At 38.2% G+C, this 17,738-nt stretch overlaps 1 protein-coding gene across 2 annotated transcripts in view; it reads left to right on the top strand.

Annotated features, from left to right (window-relative positions):
* Window positions 1-13,640, top strand: part of BARD1 (BRCA1 associated RING domain 1) — a 105,736-nt gene extending 92,096 nt beyond the window's left edge. For both annotated transcript variants that reach the window (XM_049888087.1, XM_049888088.1), the window contains 2 exons: window positions 5,300-5,397; window positions 6,485-13,640. In XM_049888087.1, coding sequence (XP_049744044.1) covers window positions 5,300-5,397; window positions 6,485-6,817 — 431 coding nt within the window. In that variant the 3' untranslated portion in view covers window positions 6,818-13,640. The remainder of the gene's footprint in view (window positions 1-5,299; window positions 5,398-6,484) is intronic.
* Window positions 13,641-17,738: the final 4,098 nt, after the last annotated feature.

Here is a 17,738-nt window from a genome sequence, read left to right as displayed (position 1 = left end):
GTTAGAAGGGTAAAAAGACAATGGAATAGAACGAACTGGCTTTTAAAGAATTTTGGTTTTCTTTTTTCTCTTCCTTAACCAGAAAATATTGGTGTATGACTTTTAAGCACTGGTTTCTGCTTTTAAAAAACATATTCCTCTAAAAGTCCTTTGGTTAGACCTTATGATTATAAGTATTTTATTTTAAATTATGAAAAATTAAAGTTTTCAGTGTACTAGCCAGTGTTTACACTTTCAGATTATAATGGTGCATTCTGCTTTTGGCATAGCATTAATTGTTTTTATAAAATAAAATTGTTACTAGGGTAGGTCTCCGCTAATGAACATTTACAAAAAGAGATTTTGGTCTTAGAAGATGTACAAGTGTAAGAAGAATAAACTTATATACAGCTAACATAACACATACAACAATTTTTGATAGATACATTCTACTCCTATATACCCAGGGAAGTAACAATAAAACAACTTCTTGATGCTCCATAGTTCTTAATGATATTCTACTTTTTCTTAATATTTAATACCTTGTGCATTTTGTTTGTTCAATGCCAGAAACACAAATAACTCAGACTCTGGCTGTGTACCATTTCCTGCTTTACTCGTATTTCAGAATCCCACATCACTAATATATCTGAATGACTGATACTTCCAGAATATTAGCGAATTTTTTGATATTTAAGGTATATTGTTCCTACATTGTTTTCAGAAACAACTATGCATTCAGACATTTACCTAAGAAAACAATTGTTTTTACTTTTACCATATTTAAAATAAAATGAAATGTGAACAAATGTCTTTCTGTTTTATTATCTTTCTGACAATCAGAGCTGCTCCCACGTCTGTTACTCTTTAAAAGGCGGGACATTCTCAATGGGGAGAAGCTGAATCTGGAGAGCACGAATCTGCGTCATGTTTATCTGTAGCTCTGGACCTGTCTTCTCTAGTTGACTCTGTAACAGAAATTCAAGTCATAGAAAGTTCTAAATTTTTGGACAAGAATGAGGATTTTCTTTGCCATCGATACATGCCATGACTTGAAATTGTCTCAGTGGCACCCTTAATTCCTTGAAATATGGGTATAATTATGATGACTGAATTTTATAATGGATTAAGTATTTATTGAGAGAGAAAGAATGCATTAAAAATACATTTACAAGTAAGTCCTCAGAAGTAAAATACAGCCTTCTAGTTTTTTAATGAAGGTGTTCACTTGGCACAAGTGGTTTGCAAGTGGCTGATAACCCAAAGGTTGGCAGTTCAAATGCACCCAGCGGCTTCCTGGAAGAAAAGGCCTGGGAAACTGCTTCCGTAAAGATTATAGCCAAGAAAACTCTATGGGGTCCCCACAAGTCGGGAGCTGACTCAAAGGCAGCAAACATCGACAACATCATTTTTAATTTGGATTATGGAATGAGAAGGCAAAACAACAGGAATGCAAAAATGAATACGACTTCATTTCTCAGGGGCAGAGGCTATGACTTTGTACATAATAAACCAAAACCAAACCCATTGCTGTCAAGTTGATTCCAACTCATAGTGACTCTGTAGTAGTACTGCTCCATAGGGTTTCCAAGGAGGGACTGGTGGATTCCAACTGCCTTCCTTTTGATTCGCAGCCAAGCTCTTAACTACTGTGCCACCACAGCTTCTTGTACATAATTGACACTCAATAAGTATATGAGAAGAGCATTGAAGTAGAAGGTTGTATGTGTTAGGAAGTGGCTAACTTTAAGTTTGTAGTTGTTGGTGATCTTAGCAGGTCACTTTATGTTTCTGCATTTGATTTTCCAAATCTGTAAGACAAAGCTGGACTAGATCTTTAGGATCTTTTTTACCTGTTAAATTCTATGATCTTAAATACTTCGAAAATCCTGGTGTTAGAGGATTACTTTGGAATAAGCTGAAATATACCTAATAAATGAAGACTCAAGCACATTTTTTGTTTTGAAAGTTACCATTGCTTTGTTTTGTTTTTCGATTTCTCCTCTCTTCTTTCAATTCTACAGATTGACTTATGTAGACAGAGATAGAGTTTAATTATGTCAGTTTGGGATAATAGAGAAGCATGTTTAAAAATGGTATCTCATGAATCTGGATCAATTTAAAGTGGACTCTTGGATAGAAACTCTTAGAAAGTCTTGAGTTCTTTTGTCTTATCCAGTGTTGGATTTTACTGTCAAGATAATTTTTATAGGTCAAGAGGCCTTCTCTTAGTGTTAAAAAAATGATCTTCATTTATTTCAAATGCAGTCCTCAGATAATTCTGGTACATGTAGCCGGTGAACTTTTGGTTTGGGGCCATCCTTCATTTCAGGAAGCAGCCCTTTGATAGTCGTGTGCATGGATCACAGGCCTAGCAGCGGTTCTTCTCCTGTGTTGACGTCATCCCATTGTTGAATCACGTAGGGATCAGCTGGACAGATTTTTATCACTGGCATCTTTCACAGGTTTTTCAAAATACTGTTAAATCATATATTTCCAGCCTATATTTCAAATTCTCAACCCCAAGTATGTTTTTTTTTTTGCAGCCATAAAGTCTTTCTGATTAAGTTTCAAGGCATTAAATATCATTAGATATTAGATACACAAGGTAGGTAACATTTTGATATCCAGAAATAGGTTGAAATAGTTACAAGTTCAGACTATAATTCCGAGCTCTTATAGGTGCTGTGTAATTATTTTTCGTTATTTGTGTGGATAAAATTCTTTAGTGTTTACATCTTTAGTGAACTTTATAAAAACTTTTTTATATTAATAGCACTAGACAATGAGTGAAGAGACCTGAGCTCTTGTCCCAGCTTTGCCAATATCAAGCTATCAAGCACCTGCTCCATGCAAGACCAGAGTAGATGTTGGAGGAATGCAAAAGTGAATAATGTATGATTCCTGCCATCACAGAGTTTCCTCAATGATGAAACTTAATTTATTGAACAAAGTAATCTAAAACACCAATAACAAACAGTGGGAAGGGTTTCTTTTTATGATGAACATAATTTAGTACAGTTTTCAGCTTCCAGAGAATGTCACAGTTTTTCCATAGCAGCCCTGTGAAACAAGTGATACGGTTATCTTCCCTTTTTCTTCTCTTTTTCCCACAGGCAGGGGAACTTAGTCTCAAAGAAGACCAAAACAAAACAAAACAAAAAACCAATTGCCTTCAAGTGGATTCCAATTCATAGTGACCCTACCAGAGAGGGTAGAACTGCCCCATAGGGTTTCCAAGTAGCACCTGGTGGATTCAAATTGCCAACCTTTGGGTTAGCAGCTGTAGCACTTAACCACTATGCCACCAAAGTTTCTGAGTTTAAGTAACTAGTCCAAAGTAAGTAACAGGGGTAGCCGAGTCATTTGACTCCAGATCCCAAATTTAGCCTAGTTATACATCATCAAAACACGAGCTAGCTCTGTCTATATGTATGTATGTATAGATACAGATTGAAGATCAAAGACCACAGCCTTCAGTATGGCCTCCACCTCAACATAAAGAAAACAAAAAGCCTCACAACTGGACCAATGAGCAACATCATGATAAACGGAGAAAAGATTGAAGTTGTCAAGGATTTCATTTTACTTGGATCTACAATCAACAGCCATGGAAGCAGCAGTCAAGAAATCAAAAGACGTATTGCATTGGGTAAATCTGCTGCAAAGGACCTCTTCAAAGTGTTGAAGAGCAAAGATGTCACCCTGAAGACTAGGTGCGCCTGACCCAAGCCATGGTATTTTCAGTCGTATCATATGTATGTGAAAGCTGGACAATGAATAAGGAAGACCGAAGAAGAATTGACGCCTTTGAATTATGGTGTTGGCGAAGAATATTGAATATACCACGGACTGCCAAAAGAACGAACAAACCTGTTTCGGAAGAAGTGTGGCCAGAATGCTCCTTAGAGGCAAGGATGGCGAGACTGTGTCTTACATACCTTGGACATGTTGTCAGGAGGGATGAGTCCCTGGAGAAGGACTTCATGCTTGGCAGAGTACAGGGTCAGCGGAAAAGAGGAAGACCCTCAACAAGGTGGATTGACACAGTGGCTGCAACAATGAGCTCAAGCATAACAACGATTGTAAGGATGGCGCAGGGCCAGGCAGTGTTTCGTTCTGTTGTGCATAGGGTCGCGATGAGTAGGAACCGACTCGACGGCACCTAACAACAACGTAGATACAGATATATAGGTATATTGTTGGATGCCGTCGAGTCAACTTTTGACTCATAGTGACCCCATGTGATGGAGTAGGACATCCCCCATAGGGTTTTTAGACCGTAATCTTTATAGAAGCAGGTCTCCAGGTCTTTCTCCCACAGAGTCGAGTTGTGTGGGTTCAAACTGCCAACCTTTCAGCCAAGAACTTAACCATTGTGCCACCAAGGCTCATATGTCATGCTGTGAATTCCCTTCCTTGATGATGACAGGCAGTATTGCAAGACCAGGCCTCTAGATTAAGCTAACTGTGTCCTCCCATCTATTATCGGCTCTGGGTATGCCTGAGGACTCACTTGATTGCTAGAGCTTTGCCAGACAGTTGATACTGGCTGGCAGCAAATGGCCCTCCTGCTGGAGGGCTTCACAACCCAGGAGCCAGTTAATGGAATGACTGTAAACACTGCCAGGCTGGGCTCCCTCTGCCACTCTTGCTTTTTAACCTGAACTGTGAGCACTTACCCGAGCCATCAGAAAAATGCTGTTTTTCATACAAGGCCCAACCTACTCATCTCTAGGCTTGTGACTTCAGTGAGGTCTGTGAAATCCTAAATGTGTTTTCTAGCACTGCTTATTGTTTATCTTCACAGGTACTGTTGAGTCCCTCTTGTGAGGCCCACTGAGCTAGGTGCTATGGAGTAATTTCCTTAATGTCGCATTATTTTAAGTGTAACGGGAGATTAGACACATGACTGCCAAAAGGAGTGGTGCAAACAATAAGTGCTCAAGTTCAGGTTACTGTTGCTGGACTTGATGGGCTTTTAATTCATCTTAATTCTGGTAATAGCTGCGTAAAACTGTGGATTTTTATTCTTGTGTTTGAAATAATGTATTGGTTTAGCTTTTCTCAGAAAGGAGACTAAAGTTGCAGTTACTGTTCAGTACTCAATCCTCTGAAGGAGAACTTTCTTAGATTTTCTCTCCAGTTTTTATCACATTTTTTTTTTGCATAAGTAAAATTTCTGTTTCTGTTTCCAAACAATAGGAAGAAGAAAAGACATTCCGTTTTAAAACGCTTAGGTGAATTGTGAAATTTCAATGATAAAGGGATAATCCCTACTTGATATTTATTTTTGCCTTTATCCTTTTTTTTTGGTCAGGGGTGAAAGCATGTCTGCAAAGAAAAGTATATGAACAGGAAGAAAAGTATGAAATTCCTGAAGGTCCTCAGAGAAGCAGACTCAACAGAGAACAGCTGGTATTTTTCTTTTGATGCTACTTTCATTGTTCTTATTATGACTTAATATCATTATCGTGATCAGGAAAGACTGCTCCTGCCCTTTCAACAAGTACAGGTGACTGATTAAAATTTTAATTGTGCTTATTTCAAGCACTTGATTCTGAAAGGTGATCATGATGAGCAGTAAAGTCCAAAAGGCAATAATTTCATACTGTTAATGGATTTTTGGCATCTTGAACATTCCCATAAACCTTTCAGAAGCTGAGGTAAGTCTCAGATACAGGAAGTAGCTGGAAAGAAGACTTACAGCTGCTGCTCGGATTTAGTTACCATATGTCTTTATTGCCCCATATTACAGTTTTAACAGATAATATTCCATTATCTCGTTGATATATAAGCATGTTAGAAATGATGGAAAATTTTTATGGAAGGGAATTGTGCAACTTTTTCTCTTTTTTAAAGCACACGGAAGTGTGTTTCGTAGCTAATTGGACCCTTAGGCATGGCTTCATAATCTGTGGTACTCCAGCCAGGGAGTCCTTGGACCCTCGAGGCCGCAGTCCCACCATGGCTGCCCTGGAGACTGTTCGTTGCTGATACTGTGTATAAGGGCCTGAATGTGTAGGGGTGGATTAGATAAAGGTCCACAGGAAAGCTTCTACTCTTGTGATTTAATTCTGTTTAGCTAGGTGTCCTTGAAGCATATTTCAGATACTCTAGGAATATTTAGTATATATATACTTTAGGGATTCTTGGGGCTTTAAGTCCTAACAAATATGAATAAGCATCTTTATACAAGAAGCTTATGAACAGTTTTTGTGTATTTGTTTTTCTTAGTACAGAACATACCTGAAATCTTGGGAGAGTGAGGAGTGTTGACTGAATCTTAGGGGAAAAAAATTGTGAGCTGGAAACCCTTATCCGCATAAGTAGACTGAATCTTAGGGGAAAAAAATTGTGAGCTGGAAACCCTTAAATCTGCATAAGTAGTTTTCTTGACGTAGTTTCTTACACAGTGTGTGATTGTTTTTATTGCCGTCCTTCATATGCAGTGTTTTAAAATATTTTGATCAGTTTTTAACGAGTTTTATTCTTGTTATTTCAGTTGCCAAAGCTGTTCGATGGGTGCTACTTCTACTTTGGGGGAACCTTCAAGCACCATCCGAAGGACAACCTAGTGAAGCTGGTCAGTGCGGCCGGGGGGCAGATCCTCAGCAGAAAGCCGAAGCCAGACAGCGACGTGACTCAGACCGTCAACACCGTTGCGTACCACGCCAGGCCTGACTCTGACCAGCGCTTCTGCACGCAGTATATCATCTACGAGGATTTTTCTAGTTATCGCCCAGAGAGGGTTCGGCAGGGCAAAGTCTGGATGGCTCCTTCCAGCTGGTTTATAGACTGTGTGATATCCTTTGAGTTGCTCCCTCTTGACAGCTGAATGGTGTACCAGATGAGTGTTTCATTCCGAGTCTCTGCAGTGTGGGAGAACCCAGTCACTGTGCTGCTTTGGTCCTTCACTTCTTTACGAATAGGTAGCCATTCGTATATTGTTCTTCTTTTGAATTAAAAAACATACCTTCTGCCAGATTATGAATTTATTTACCACTTTTAAATGTTAGGATTGCTTTGAAGGATTTTTCTTTCTATAGCTGGTGTACAGTTTGATTCATCATGTCTTTCTATTCAAATTATTAGCTATCAAAGATTAATGAGAGGGTACTGGATCTGTTGGTTAGGTATACAAGTGGTATCATTATTGTCTTGTCCTTTTAACATTCTTTGATGAAAAATATTTACAACTGCCATCAGCAAAATACTTCAGATCCTTTAGTAAACAGAATATTGTTAAATAATTTATTCTGGCTTTATTGTAATGAACGTAGAGTACCTGGTCTAAATATGCTGCCATCGTGTTAAATTCTCCGTCTATAGTTGTCTTTGCCTTACATTATATTTAGTTTCTTATAAGAGTTTACTCGGATGTCTGTCCTGAGTTTTTGTCCCTTATTTTGATCTTGCCCATACATCAGGAAATCATGATTTGAACTTTATTATTTATTCTTTGGTGGTGAAAATCAACATGGGGCTCAGGGTACCTATTTTTATTATTATGTACACTTGCTTAATGGTTAACTAGCAGTTTATAACTGTGTTTATCTAAAATATATATGCTTAGAGAATTTGCTCTAACACATTTTAGTATCAACATTTTTTAGAAGGCTTCCCACACTAGCAAATTATTAATCGAATGTCAGTAAGTTGGGAAGCAGTCTTTTTCTGGTCAACTTTGCTAGGTATTGCTAAACTATTTTTTGAGGTCCTGATTTCTTCTTACGTAATTTTTTTATTTGTTTTTTACATTTTAGGTTAGTGTGGAGGTACTGGTTGGAGATTGTTTTATATCAGATTTTTTTCACAACACTGAAGGCTATGACGGACAGTCTGAGGGCAGGAGTCAGAAGGGCTTACTTACACCCAGGTAGAGAAGGCAGCAGGGTAGTGGGCAGGACACCACCCTGAGAAGGCAGAGACCTCGGTAGGTTATTTTGGTCTGAGTGTTCTCATTGGAGAATTGATAGATTAGATCATTTTAAGTCTTATTTTTTTTTTTTTTCTAAGAAGCAGAAGTCTTTAAATAAATCTTTCCTAGAAGCTGAATGTAGTTATAGTATTAAATGTGTGAGGAGGGGAACTGTGAGATCTTTCGGCTTGGTTCCCTGGGGGCCGAAGAGGACAGTTGGATACCCACTGGATTAGACGATCCTCAATTTTAAAATACTGTGAAGTTAATCACCATTTTGAGATCCATTTATTTGAAAGTCTGATTCTGCTGATCCTTCTTTTGCCATGTTATTTTTCCATATTAAGAAATGGAATATGTGAACAAAAAATATACTGCTGTTGCTGACCTTCCAGGGTGAAGGAGCTCTGAAATGCGATCTACAACCCATAGTGTGCGTGGCCCACATTTCATTCTAGCAGAGAGTGATGAATGCCATAGCGCCGAACAACTCCAAAGGGTTAGATAATGTCTGGATTAAATAATTTAAGACTCCCTGGGCTTTTGGTTGTCATTTCTGATTTACAGCTGACTTTTAGTCACTCTGTTGCTTCCTAGGTCACATGCCTAGACAGGTGTGTGTCTGCTCTGATCGGAATCTCTGTTTCCAAAAACACCTCTGGGGTTTTCCATTCACTTTGTTACATTTGCTTTCTTGATTTATCCTCTCTGCTCTGTGTTCTTTGCCATCATTAAGCAGTTTCAGTTTTGTCTCTTTAAATATTTATTTTGACAGCAGTTGATTTATGTAAGCTCTTGCAACTTGCAGTTGTACTTGCTATATTGATACACTTGTAATTATTTTCATTTCTGAGTCGTAAGATTCAAGTTTCCTTTTTATTTACCACAAATCATTAAAATTATTGGTCTTTCTGTGTATCTTCCATAGAAGTGATTTATTCTGCGCTATTGAAGAATGAGACTCAATAAGACATGGGAGGAAATTTTTCGGGTAACAAAAGCTTATCTGTTCAAATACTAATACTTTTTAATTAAATAATTTTGGTTAGAAATACTTCTAAAATATACTGGATGCTTTCTTACATGAAGTAAATTATTCTGAATACAGTGTAAACTTGATATTTCTGAGTCACCATTAAGAGTATCAATTTTCAGTTATTACACAGTTACTCATTCATGGTTCTATTGCAGTCAGAAGGTTGTGGCCTCCCCACAGTACATTTCACCTGGCTCTTTTCTAGTTCTTCTGCCTGCTTTTTGTAGTCTTTTCCTCTTTTCCATGACAGCTGTTACTTTTTATCTACCTCGAGTAATACTTTACCCTATCTTTTAATTTTTTTTTTCTTTTGACTTACTGAGGAATGGAAAAACCAGATAGCAAGTATATTAGAATTATGACTGATACAAGAATAAATAAGCAATGTGTGAGGGTTATAGTGATTCACCTAGGAGTTAAATACTTACATTTTAATAGCTAGAATTTGCCATTTATTTCCTCTGCCTGGATTTCCTTTGGGGCTGCCTACTCTGAATAGTTAGGTGAACTCTGTTGCATAGATGAAGATTATTTTTTGGCAAGTTTGATGTTATCTGTTGGAGTAAAAAGGTGGGGGGCGACCCTCTGGGTGGTTCAAAAGGTCCAGAGCTTGACTGTCAGTCAGAAAGATTGGTGGTTCAAACTCATCCAGGGATGCCTTGGAAGAAAGGCCTGGGGATCCACTTCTGAAACAACCTTGAAAATCCTATGGAGTGCAGTTCAATTCTGCACACATGGTGTCACCATGAGTTGAAATCTACTTGATGCCAGCTGGTACAACTGATAAGAAGATGCGGAGGGGGCATATTAATTGTTAAGTCTTGCATAGGTCCAGGTAGAAAAAAGGTCAATTGGGTTCTAAAGGTTCTGTGGACCTCATTATAGTCAGAAGTGACTATTCTGTCCCCTAACCAGAATACATTAATATGGCAGAAGGTAATGTTTATTTAATAACTAAGTCACTATTTTGTTTGAAGATGGATTCAACTACAAGCTGTGAAGCTAAGGTTTGTCATTGTAAGTCAGTTGTTTTCAAAGATAAGTGCATCAAACCATGTAATACATGGTAAAGATTTGAGCAGTTCCTTTAAGAGTTCTAATTTTCTGTAGTCAGCTAGTAATTGTTATGTTTGGCCTTGCTACTTAAGCTGCTTTCACTCTAAGGAATTAAGGACTGTTGATTATTCGTATGGCTTTTTCAGGCCAGTGTGCCCCTTTGGATACCTGTCAGTTTCTACTAGAATGGCATTGTGGGAGAAGCGGGAAAAGCACTAGACTGTTCTAACTGAATTGTCTTAACGGGTTAATGGCTAACATCCTAGCCCTTAACCCCAGTGCTGATCAGAGTTCCTGCCTAGGCCACTCCGATGAAGGTCAATAAGGTGGAGAGATTAGATTAAAGACACAGGAATGCATGACTTCTGCATAGGCTTTGAAGTCAATATACCATCTCTTTACTGGTTTATATACCATTTGGGTTTATATACCGTCTCTTTACTAGTTTACCTGATCTGTGCCTTGAGTTACAAACGGGAAATACTATGCATCTCACAGGATACCAGTAGGTAGGAGAGCATTGAGCACATGGGAGGCCTCCCAGGATCACCTCCATTCGGTATCACTGTGAGCAAGATGGTTCAGAGGTATCTTTAAAAGCAGCTGGTTAAAGGTGGCTTTTGGTAGCACGTCTCTTCAGACCTAGCTGTTGTCTCCAAGCCTAGCTTAACTAATGACTGCCCTTATGTCTTTGGTTAGCATTAACCTTAACAACAACCAGAACCCAGCCTGTCTTGTTAATTTCTCACCTCTGACTTCTCTCTGTCCCATCTGCAGTGGTCAAGTTTACCCATCCACAGACTCTCTCCTGCCCGTTCAACTACAATTTTATTTTGCTTTCATCCCTGAATGGATTCACTTTGAATATCAAGACTGCTTAGCCCTCCAGGCTTAGGTTACTCACTTTAGAAAACACTGGCCCCAGTTCTCCTCCTGTCAGCATTGTGTCCCAAACTCTTCCTGCTAACCCAGTCTGAGCCCTTCTGCTGTGTGACCTTGGTCAGCCTCGCTTTAACCCAGTGCCATCAAGTGGATTCAAAGGAGGTAGATCTTTTCTACCTTTAGTTCATAATTTTTAGGCTCTTATATTTTCATTATTACTGCTACACCAAACCAAACCCATTGTTGAGTCTATTCCAACTCATAGCCACCCTATAGCTATGACTTTGTCAAAATCACTCCCCATTTGCCTGCTGGCTAAAGTAATGTTGCCTGAATATTCTTCTATGAATGAAACATAAAGGTCTTTTTCTGAATTTTACTGATGTGGCTACCTTTGAGTTTTTAAATAAGATGCTTACAAAAATATTATATAGTGTCTTAGTTATCTAATGCTGTTGTAACAGAAAACCATAAATGGGTGGCTTTAACAAACATTCATTTTCTCACAGTTTAGGAATCTGCTTGCTTGTTTAATCTCTTTTCTATCTCAAAAGAGATTGACTCAAAACACACCCTACACTAATCCTGTCTCATTAATGTAAGAAAGACAACCCATTCCCAAATGGGGTTATAACCACAGGCATAAACCAAAAACCAAACTCAGTGCTGTCAGTTCAGATCCACCAGCCACTCCTTGGAAACCCTATGGGGCAGTTCTGCTGTGTCCTTTTAGGGTCGCTAAGAGTCGGAATCAACCCTACAGCCATGGGTTTGGTTATTCTGGGTTTGGAGACATGAAGTTGAAAAACCCACACCCCAATAATAACTACTAACATTCTTATCTTTTTTCCTTTTTGGGTACAACATATATGGCTTTATAACTAAGGGATTAAACCACGAATATACTTTTACTTTCTATATTTTCCTATGTAAGTAAATATTTTTATATATAATTTCAAGGAGCCCTGGTGGTGCAGTCGTTAAGTGCTTGGCTGCTAACTGATAGGTCGACAGTTCAAACCCACCAGCTGCTCTGTGGGAGAAGGATGTGGCATTCTGCTTCTGCAAAGATTACAGCCTTGGAAACCCTATGAGGCAGTTCTCCCCTGTCCTGTAGGGTCGCTATGAGTCAGAATCAACTCAACAGCAATGGGTTTGGTTTTGGTTTGATAAAAAAACCAAACCCCTTGCTGTCAAGTCAATTCTGACTTATGGTGACCCTATAGGACAGAATAGAACTGCCCATAGGGTTTCCAAGGAGATCCTGGTGAATTTGAACTGCCAGCCTTTTGGTTAGCAGCCATAGCTCTTAACCACTATGCCACCAGGGTTTCCTTTTTTGGTTTGATAGGTAATTTCAAATAGTTGCATAGTACCCTAACACCAAGGTGTATTGTAATTTACTTAATACCTTTTACTAAGTATCTAAAAAAAAAACTAGGTTATACATAAAACTCTTAAGCATCTTCATAATAAATTTTGGTCTCTGGGGTGGGTGGCATTTTCTTTAAAATGTCAAGGTAAGCCATTCGCTGTCATTACCATCTCTCCAGAATGCAGTGCACACTCTACATATTTAAATTAAGGCCTGTAGTTGTGCTTAAAATATAAAAATTAGAAAATGAGCCTTAACTGATTGTCATGATTTTATGAGTTGATGAGACTGCAGGTAAGGCTCAAAACATTCTAGCTATTAAGGGTTAGATACAAACCAGAAAAAAGAAAAAATGTAATCATAGGCACATGGTGCGAAAGCTGGGCAATGAATAGAAGACTGAAGAGTTGATGCCTTTGAATTATGGTATTGGTGAAGAATATTGAATAGACAGGGACTGCCAGAAGAATGAACAGATCTGTCTTGGAAGAAGTACAGCCAGAATGCTCCTTAGATGCGAGGATGGTAAGACTTCATCTCATATACTTTGGACACGTTGTCAAGAGGGATCAGTCCCTGGAGAAGGACATTATGCTTGGTAAAGTAGAGGGTCATGGAAAAAGAAGAAGACCGTCAATGAGATGGATTGACTCAGTGGCTGCAACAATGGGCTCCAGCATGGCAACACTTGTGAGAATGGCGCATAATGAGGCAGCGTTTCGTTCTGTTGTACGTGGGGTTGCTATGATTTGGAACCTAGACAATGGCACCTAACAATAACACAGAAGTGATTCTTACCTGTGAGTCCATGCCTTCCTAGTTAGGGGTTAAAAAAAAAAAAAAAACCAGTGCTGTCAAGTAAAGAAGTAAAAAAAAAAAATTCAGGAGAAGGGGAGGGAGGATTACAGTTTAAAAAAGCCTTCTAGGTGGTTTTTATGCCTGCATTTCCCACAGTTGCGAGTCACTGCTTTAACACCATTTATTGTTGGAAATTTTGACACGATCACATCATTTAGAGATTCTATTTCTGCTTCAGATACCGTTTGCATTGCACAATGTGTGTATGTGTGTGTGCGTGTGCCGCAATTTTATATGTGCTTGATTAAATGTAACCATTATTTTATGTATTCGATGTATCTGCACATTCCTTGTGTAGAATTTGCTATGGAATACCATGATATATGTGCCTTAAAATCATCACTATTCTCATTGTAATAGTTATTTTCCTTTTCTAATGAATGCTGAGGTTCTGACACCTGGTGGTAAGAATTCAGATTATTTTTCTAGGCTTTGGAAATTACGATTAACAAGTATAAGGTTTAGTTCATATTAAGAGAATTAATACATTCTGAAAATAAAGACTGAACATAGTTTTTTTCTTTTTCTGTTGACCTGTTTTGTGTAGATATATGACAGCACAAAGAGTAGGCAATTAACTTTTTCAGTAAAAAGCCTCTTATTTAAAGTGCTATACAAAGTTCCTCAGCAAACAATCGTATGTATGCATTTTGTCCTTTTCCTTTAACTATATGTAGATCTGACTTTACATTTTAAGAGGAGCTTAAACAAGAGTGGTAGTGATTCATTCCCTAATTTGTACATTGATTCTTTAAATGTTTATTGAGAATCTATTGAGTATCAGGCTCTGATATTTGCAGCAACTAAGTTGAATAAGACTTGGCCACTGTCTTTAAGGTGCTTACATTCAAGTAGGAGAGTTAAATAAGTTAACAGAGGATTGGACAGGTATGGTTTTGCAAGGCCACTAGTACCAGGTGCCACTGAATGGACTCCAGCTCATGGCAACCCCATGTGTGTCAAGAGTAGAACTGTGCTCTGTAGGGTTTTCAGTGGCTGATTTTTCAAAAGTGAGTCACTAGGCCTTTCCTCTGAGGAGCCGCTGGGTAGGCTCAAAGTACCAGCCTTTCAGTTATCAGCGAAACATGCTAACCGTTTGCACTCTTCAGGGATCATTTGCCAAGGCAGTACCCTGTTATCCTGCCACGGAGGAACGCCTTGGTGGACGCTTGCGCAGTAGTGGGGTATCTGTATATCAGCATATACTTCAAAGAAGTCCACCTCACTGCACTGATACACTTGATGGAATAACAAATCAGTGTTTGGGCATAAGTATTTCTTGAAAAAGCAGGTAGGATAGTTGTATGCCATCAAGTTGATTCTGACTCCTGGTGACCCTATGTGACAGTAGAACTGCCTCATGGTTTTCTAGGCTGTAATTTTTACAGGAGCAGATCGCCAGGTCTTTCCTCGTGTGGAACTGCTGTTGGGTTTGAACCGCCAACCTTTTAGTGAGCAGCTGAGTGTTTAGCCATTGTGCGACCAGGGCGCATTGTACCTTATTCTTAGGAACAGGTAAATTAATATTCACCATGATATACACTAAACATTTTTTTATTCCCCTTGAGTTATGATACCTCTGGTCTTTTGCAGAAGGGAGTGACGTTTTATCAATATTTTACCAGAGCATTTTTTTTTCCCTTTCATTAGGTAATTGAGTAGAAATAGGAAACGCAGCTTGCTGAAGCCATGAATGGGAAATGAGATTTTGCCATTTTCCATTCAGTGTTTAATTTGCTAAATTAGCGAATAAAATCTCAAGATTATTTAAACAGTAGTTAAATCTTTTCAGGTTTGTTTCATCAAGCTTTCTAAAAAATTCGTCTTTTTAATATTCATGCTTGTTTTCTGTGCATTCAAATGTAGTCATTAAAAGTTTTTTTTAATGTCAAAAAGATTTTTAAAATGGAGTGTTCCTTTTTTTTTTCCTAATTGCATTTTGTAGCAATTTGTGTACATAGTTTAAAATTTTAAATAGTGCTAAAAGATTTACACTAAAAAAAAGTCAGTTCCTCAACCTCTACCTAGAAACAACCACCTTGTACTGCTTTGGTAGTTTATTTTGGTACTTCTGGTGTTTACCTCTGCATACCTATGGGGAGTGTAATGTATTCTCTTGGTTCATCCGTTTTAGACATCTCTTGATTTCCTGTTTTGGTAGATGATGATTTTAGCGTTTCAGATTGCTTCTCTCCTACTCATCTTCCCAATGGGCAATTTAAATCTGTTTGCAGAGTTTTCACAATGATGACTGCAAATACCATTCACTGCTATTCCAACTTAGTTGCAATGATTGCATTTCCTTTTTTGTATCACTTTGTTTTTCTTGGTTTTTTAAATTAGTTTTTCAAATCTCTGTCTAAATTTTTTAGCTTATATTTAAGTCTGTTTATCCTATGTTTGGAAACCCTGGTGGCATAGTGGTTAAGTGCTACGGCTGCTAACCAAAGGTCAGCAGTTCAAATCCGCCAGGCGCCCCTTGGAAACTCTATGGGGCAGTTCTGCTCTGTCCTATAGGGTCGCTATGAGTCAGAATCGACTTGACGGCACTGGGTTTTTGTTCTGGGATCCTATGTTTGAATTTTTGAACCTATGTTTAATTTTCCAACATTTCTGTTAATTGAAATGTTGTATTTACCTTGACTTTTCCTTCAAGACAAACCTGTTCAGATAATAGTCTGTTTTCTGTTTTTCCTGGAAATATTCCTTCCTGCTGTTCTTTGCCTTCTTGCTCCAATCATGAGTCATTGCCAGTGAGATCTGCTGCGTAGCTATTATCCGGTGACTTCCCTTCTTTTTTCTCAGATCCTGGGAAACACCTTTGCCTCTCTTTATTGGATTCCCTGTTTACTGCTCTACATATACATTTTGATGGCGTGTATCCTCCAGTAGCTTTCTGAGAAAGAATATGTAAATATTTTGATTCAGCATGTCTGAAAAATCACATTTGGCTATTTGGCTTGGTAAATTGGTAATTTACCAAGAATTCTAAATTGGTAGTTTTTTTTTTTTTCTTCCTCCTAGAGTGGGATTTTGAGTGATAAATCAGCTTCTTCCTTCTTACCTATGCCCTCCCATGGGCTCTTGGGTTTGATCTTCCTTCCATCTACTAAGTCATTTCAGCGACCATGTATTGTGGTTTCGGGTTACACTGGATTGTTCGTCGGGTTGTGTCAGTATGGTTTTCAGGCAGAGAGGACAGTCAAGGGAGCAATGCCTTTAACATTTGTGCTTCTTCTCCTGAAAACTATAAATTCTTACTTTTTAATATATATTTTAATAAAAGGTTTTTTATTCCTTCTGCAACTTTTGGAAATAGTTAGGCATGCTTTTGTTTAAAATGATGTGATGTTTGACAAAATCAGCCATGTGAGTCCCATGCGGTTTGGGCAACTTGCTAATAGAACTTAAGGAAATCGTTACTCTTCTGAATGAGATTTGGGCCCTTGAATCATGATTTAAAATGATTGAATCATTCCCTGCCCAGAAAAGCTCACTGATTCTGTCTGTAGTATTCTATATACAAAATATCTGTACATTCATGGCTAATCTATTTAGAAACAAGCTTTTCCAATATTTCCTGCCCAGGTACTTTAGGTAATACTATAACCAGTACCAGTTGCTGCCAAGTGGATTCTAACTCATGGTGACCACATGCATGTCAGTGTAGAACTGCAACCCACAGGTTTTTCAGTGGTTTCTTTTTCAGAAGTAGATCTCCAGGTCTTTCTTCCAAGGAGCCTTGAACCTTCAACCTTTCAATTAGCAGCTGAGGGTGTTAACCGTTTGCAGCACCCAGGGTATATGTAGCCCAAAAGTAAAGGCAGTATTGACAGAAAATCCGCTAAAATGCAAATCAAAGTCATATTGGTATTGGGGAGGTGATGGGGGACTTTAAAGACTTGAGAAAAGAGCTTTACATACACAAGAAAGATAAGACTATCACTTAATGATGACGAATTGGACATTTGGAGGGGGCGGAATAACAAATAGAAAGCCAATCTTCTGTAACCATGGTTGAGGAAAGAGGACGAAAGAACAAATGAATTGGAGTACAGATAATAATTGATTTGTATCTTCTATTGTTACACTATTACTTGTTAATAATTGCCACGTAGCCTCTTCCTCTTCACTGGAAGATACAGTTTTGTGGTTTTTCATCTTTAAAAATTCAATTTTGATTACAACTGTACGTCTTGGGAGTTAGGAGCTAAGTTAGGAATTTAGCCTGCTTTGGGTAGTAAATGCATAGAAATAACTATATTTATGAGGTTACCCTCGGTGAATATATTAATTAGAATATAATTTTTGGAAAAAAATTATAGAATAAAAAATAGGAACTTAAGGGTTGAACACATCCTTGATGACACCAACCCTACTAAAATTGTCAGGCTGTGCTTGATGTTAGGGAATAGTGGATTAAAGTCTTGACCTTGAGCCATTTCCTTCTCTTGTTTTGAACCTTTTCCAAAAATTTGTTCTTGTATAAATCATTTCCATTTTGAGGTGATCGTCAGCATCACTAAAGTGAGTGATGCTGCTTCAGTTGTCTTGTTAGAAATGTATCAAAGGTAAGCTAAAAGGCAACAGAATTGGAGCTCAAAACTTTTCTCCCCTGATCATTAGATTGT

Source organism: Elephas maximus, chromosome 6 (genome assembly GCF_024166365.1).
Source record: "Elephas maximus indicus isolate mEleMax1 chromosome 6, mEleMax1 primary haplotype, whole genome shotgun sequence".
NCBI classification, from domain to species: domain Eukaryota; kingdom Metazoa; phylum Chordata; class Mammalia; order Proboscidea; family Elephantidae; genus Elephas; species Elephas maximus.
This window is presented reverse-complemented; position numbering and strand designations above follow the sequence as displayed.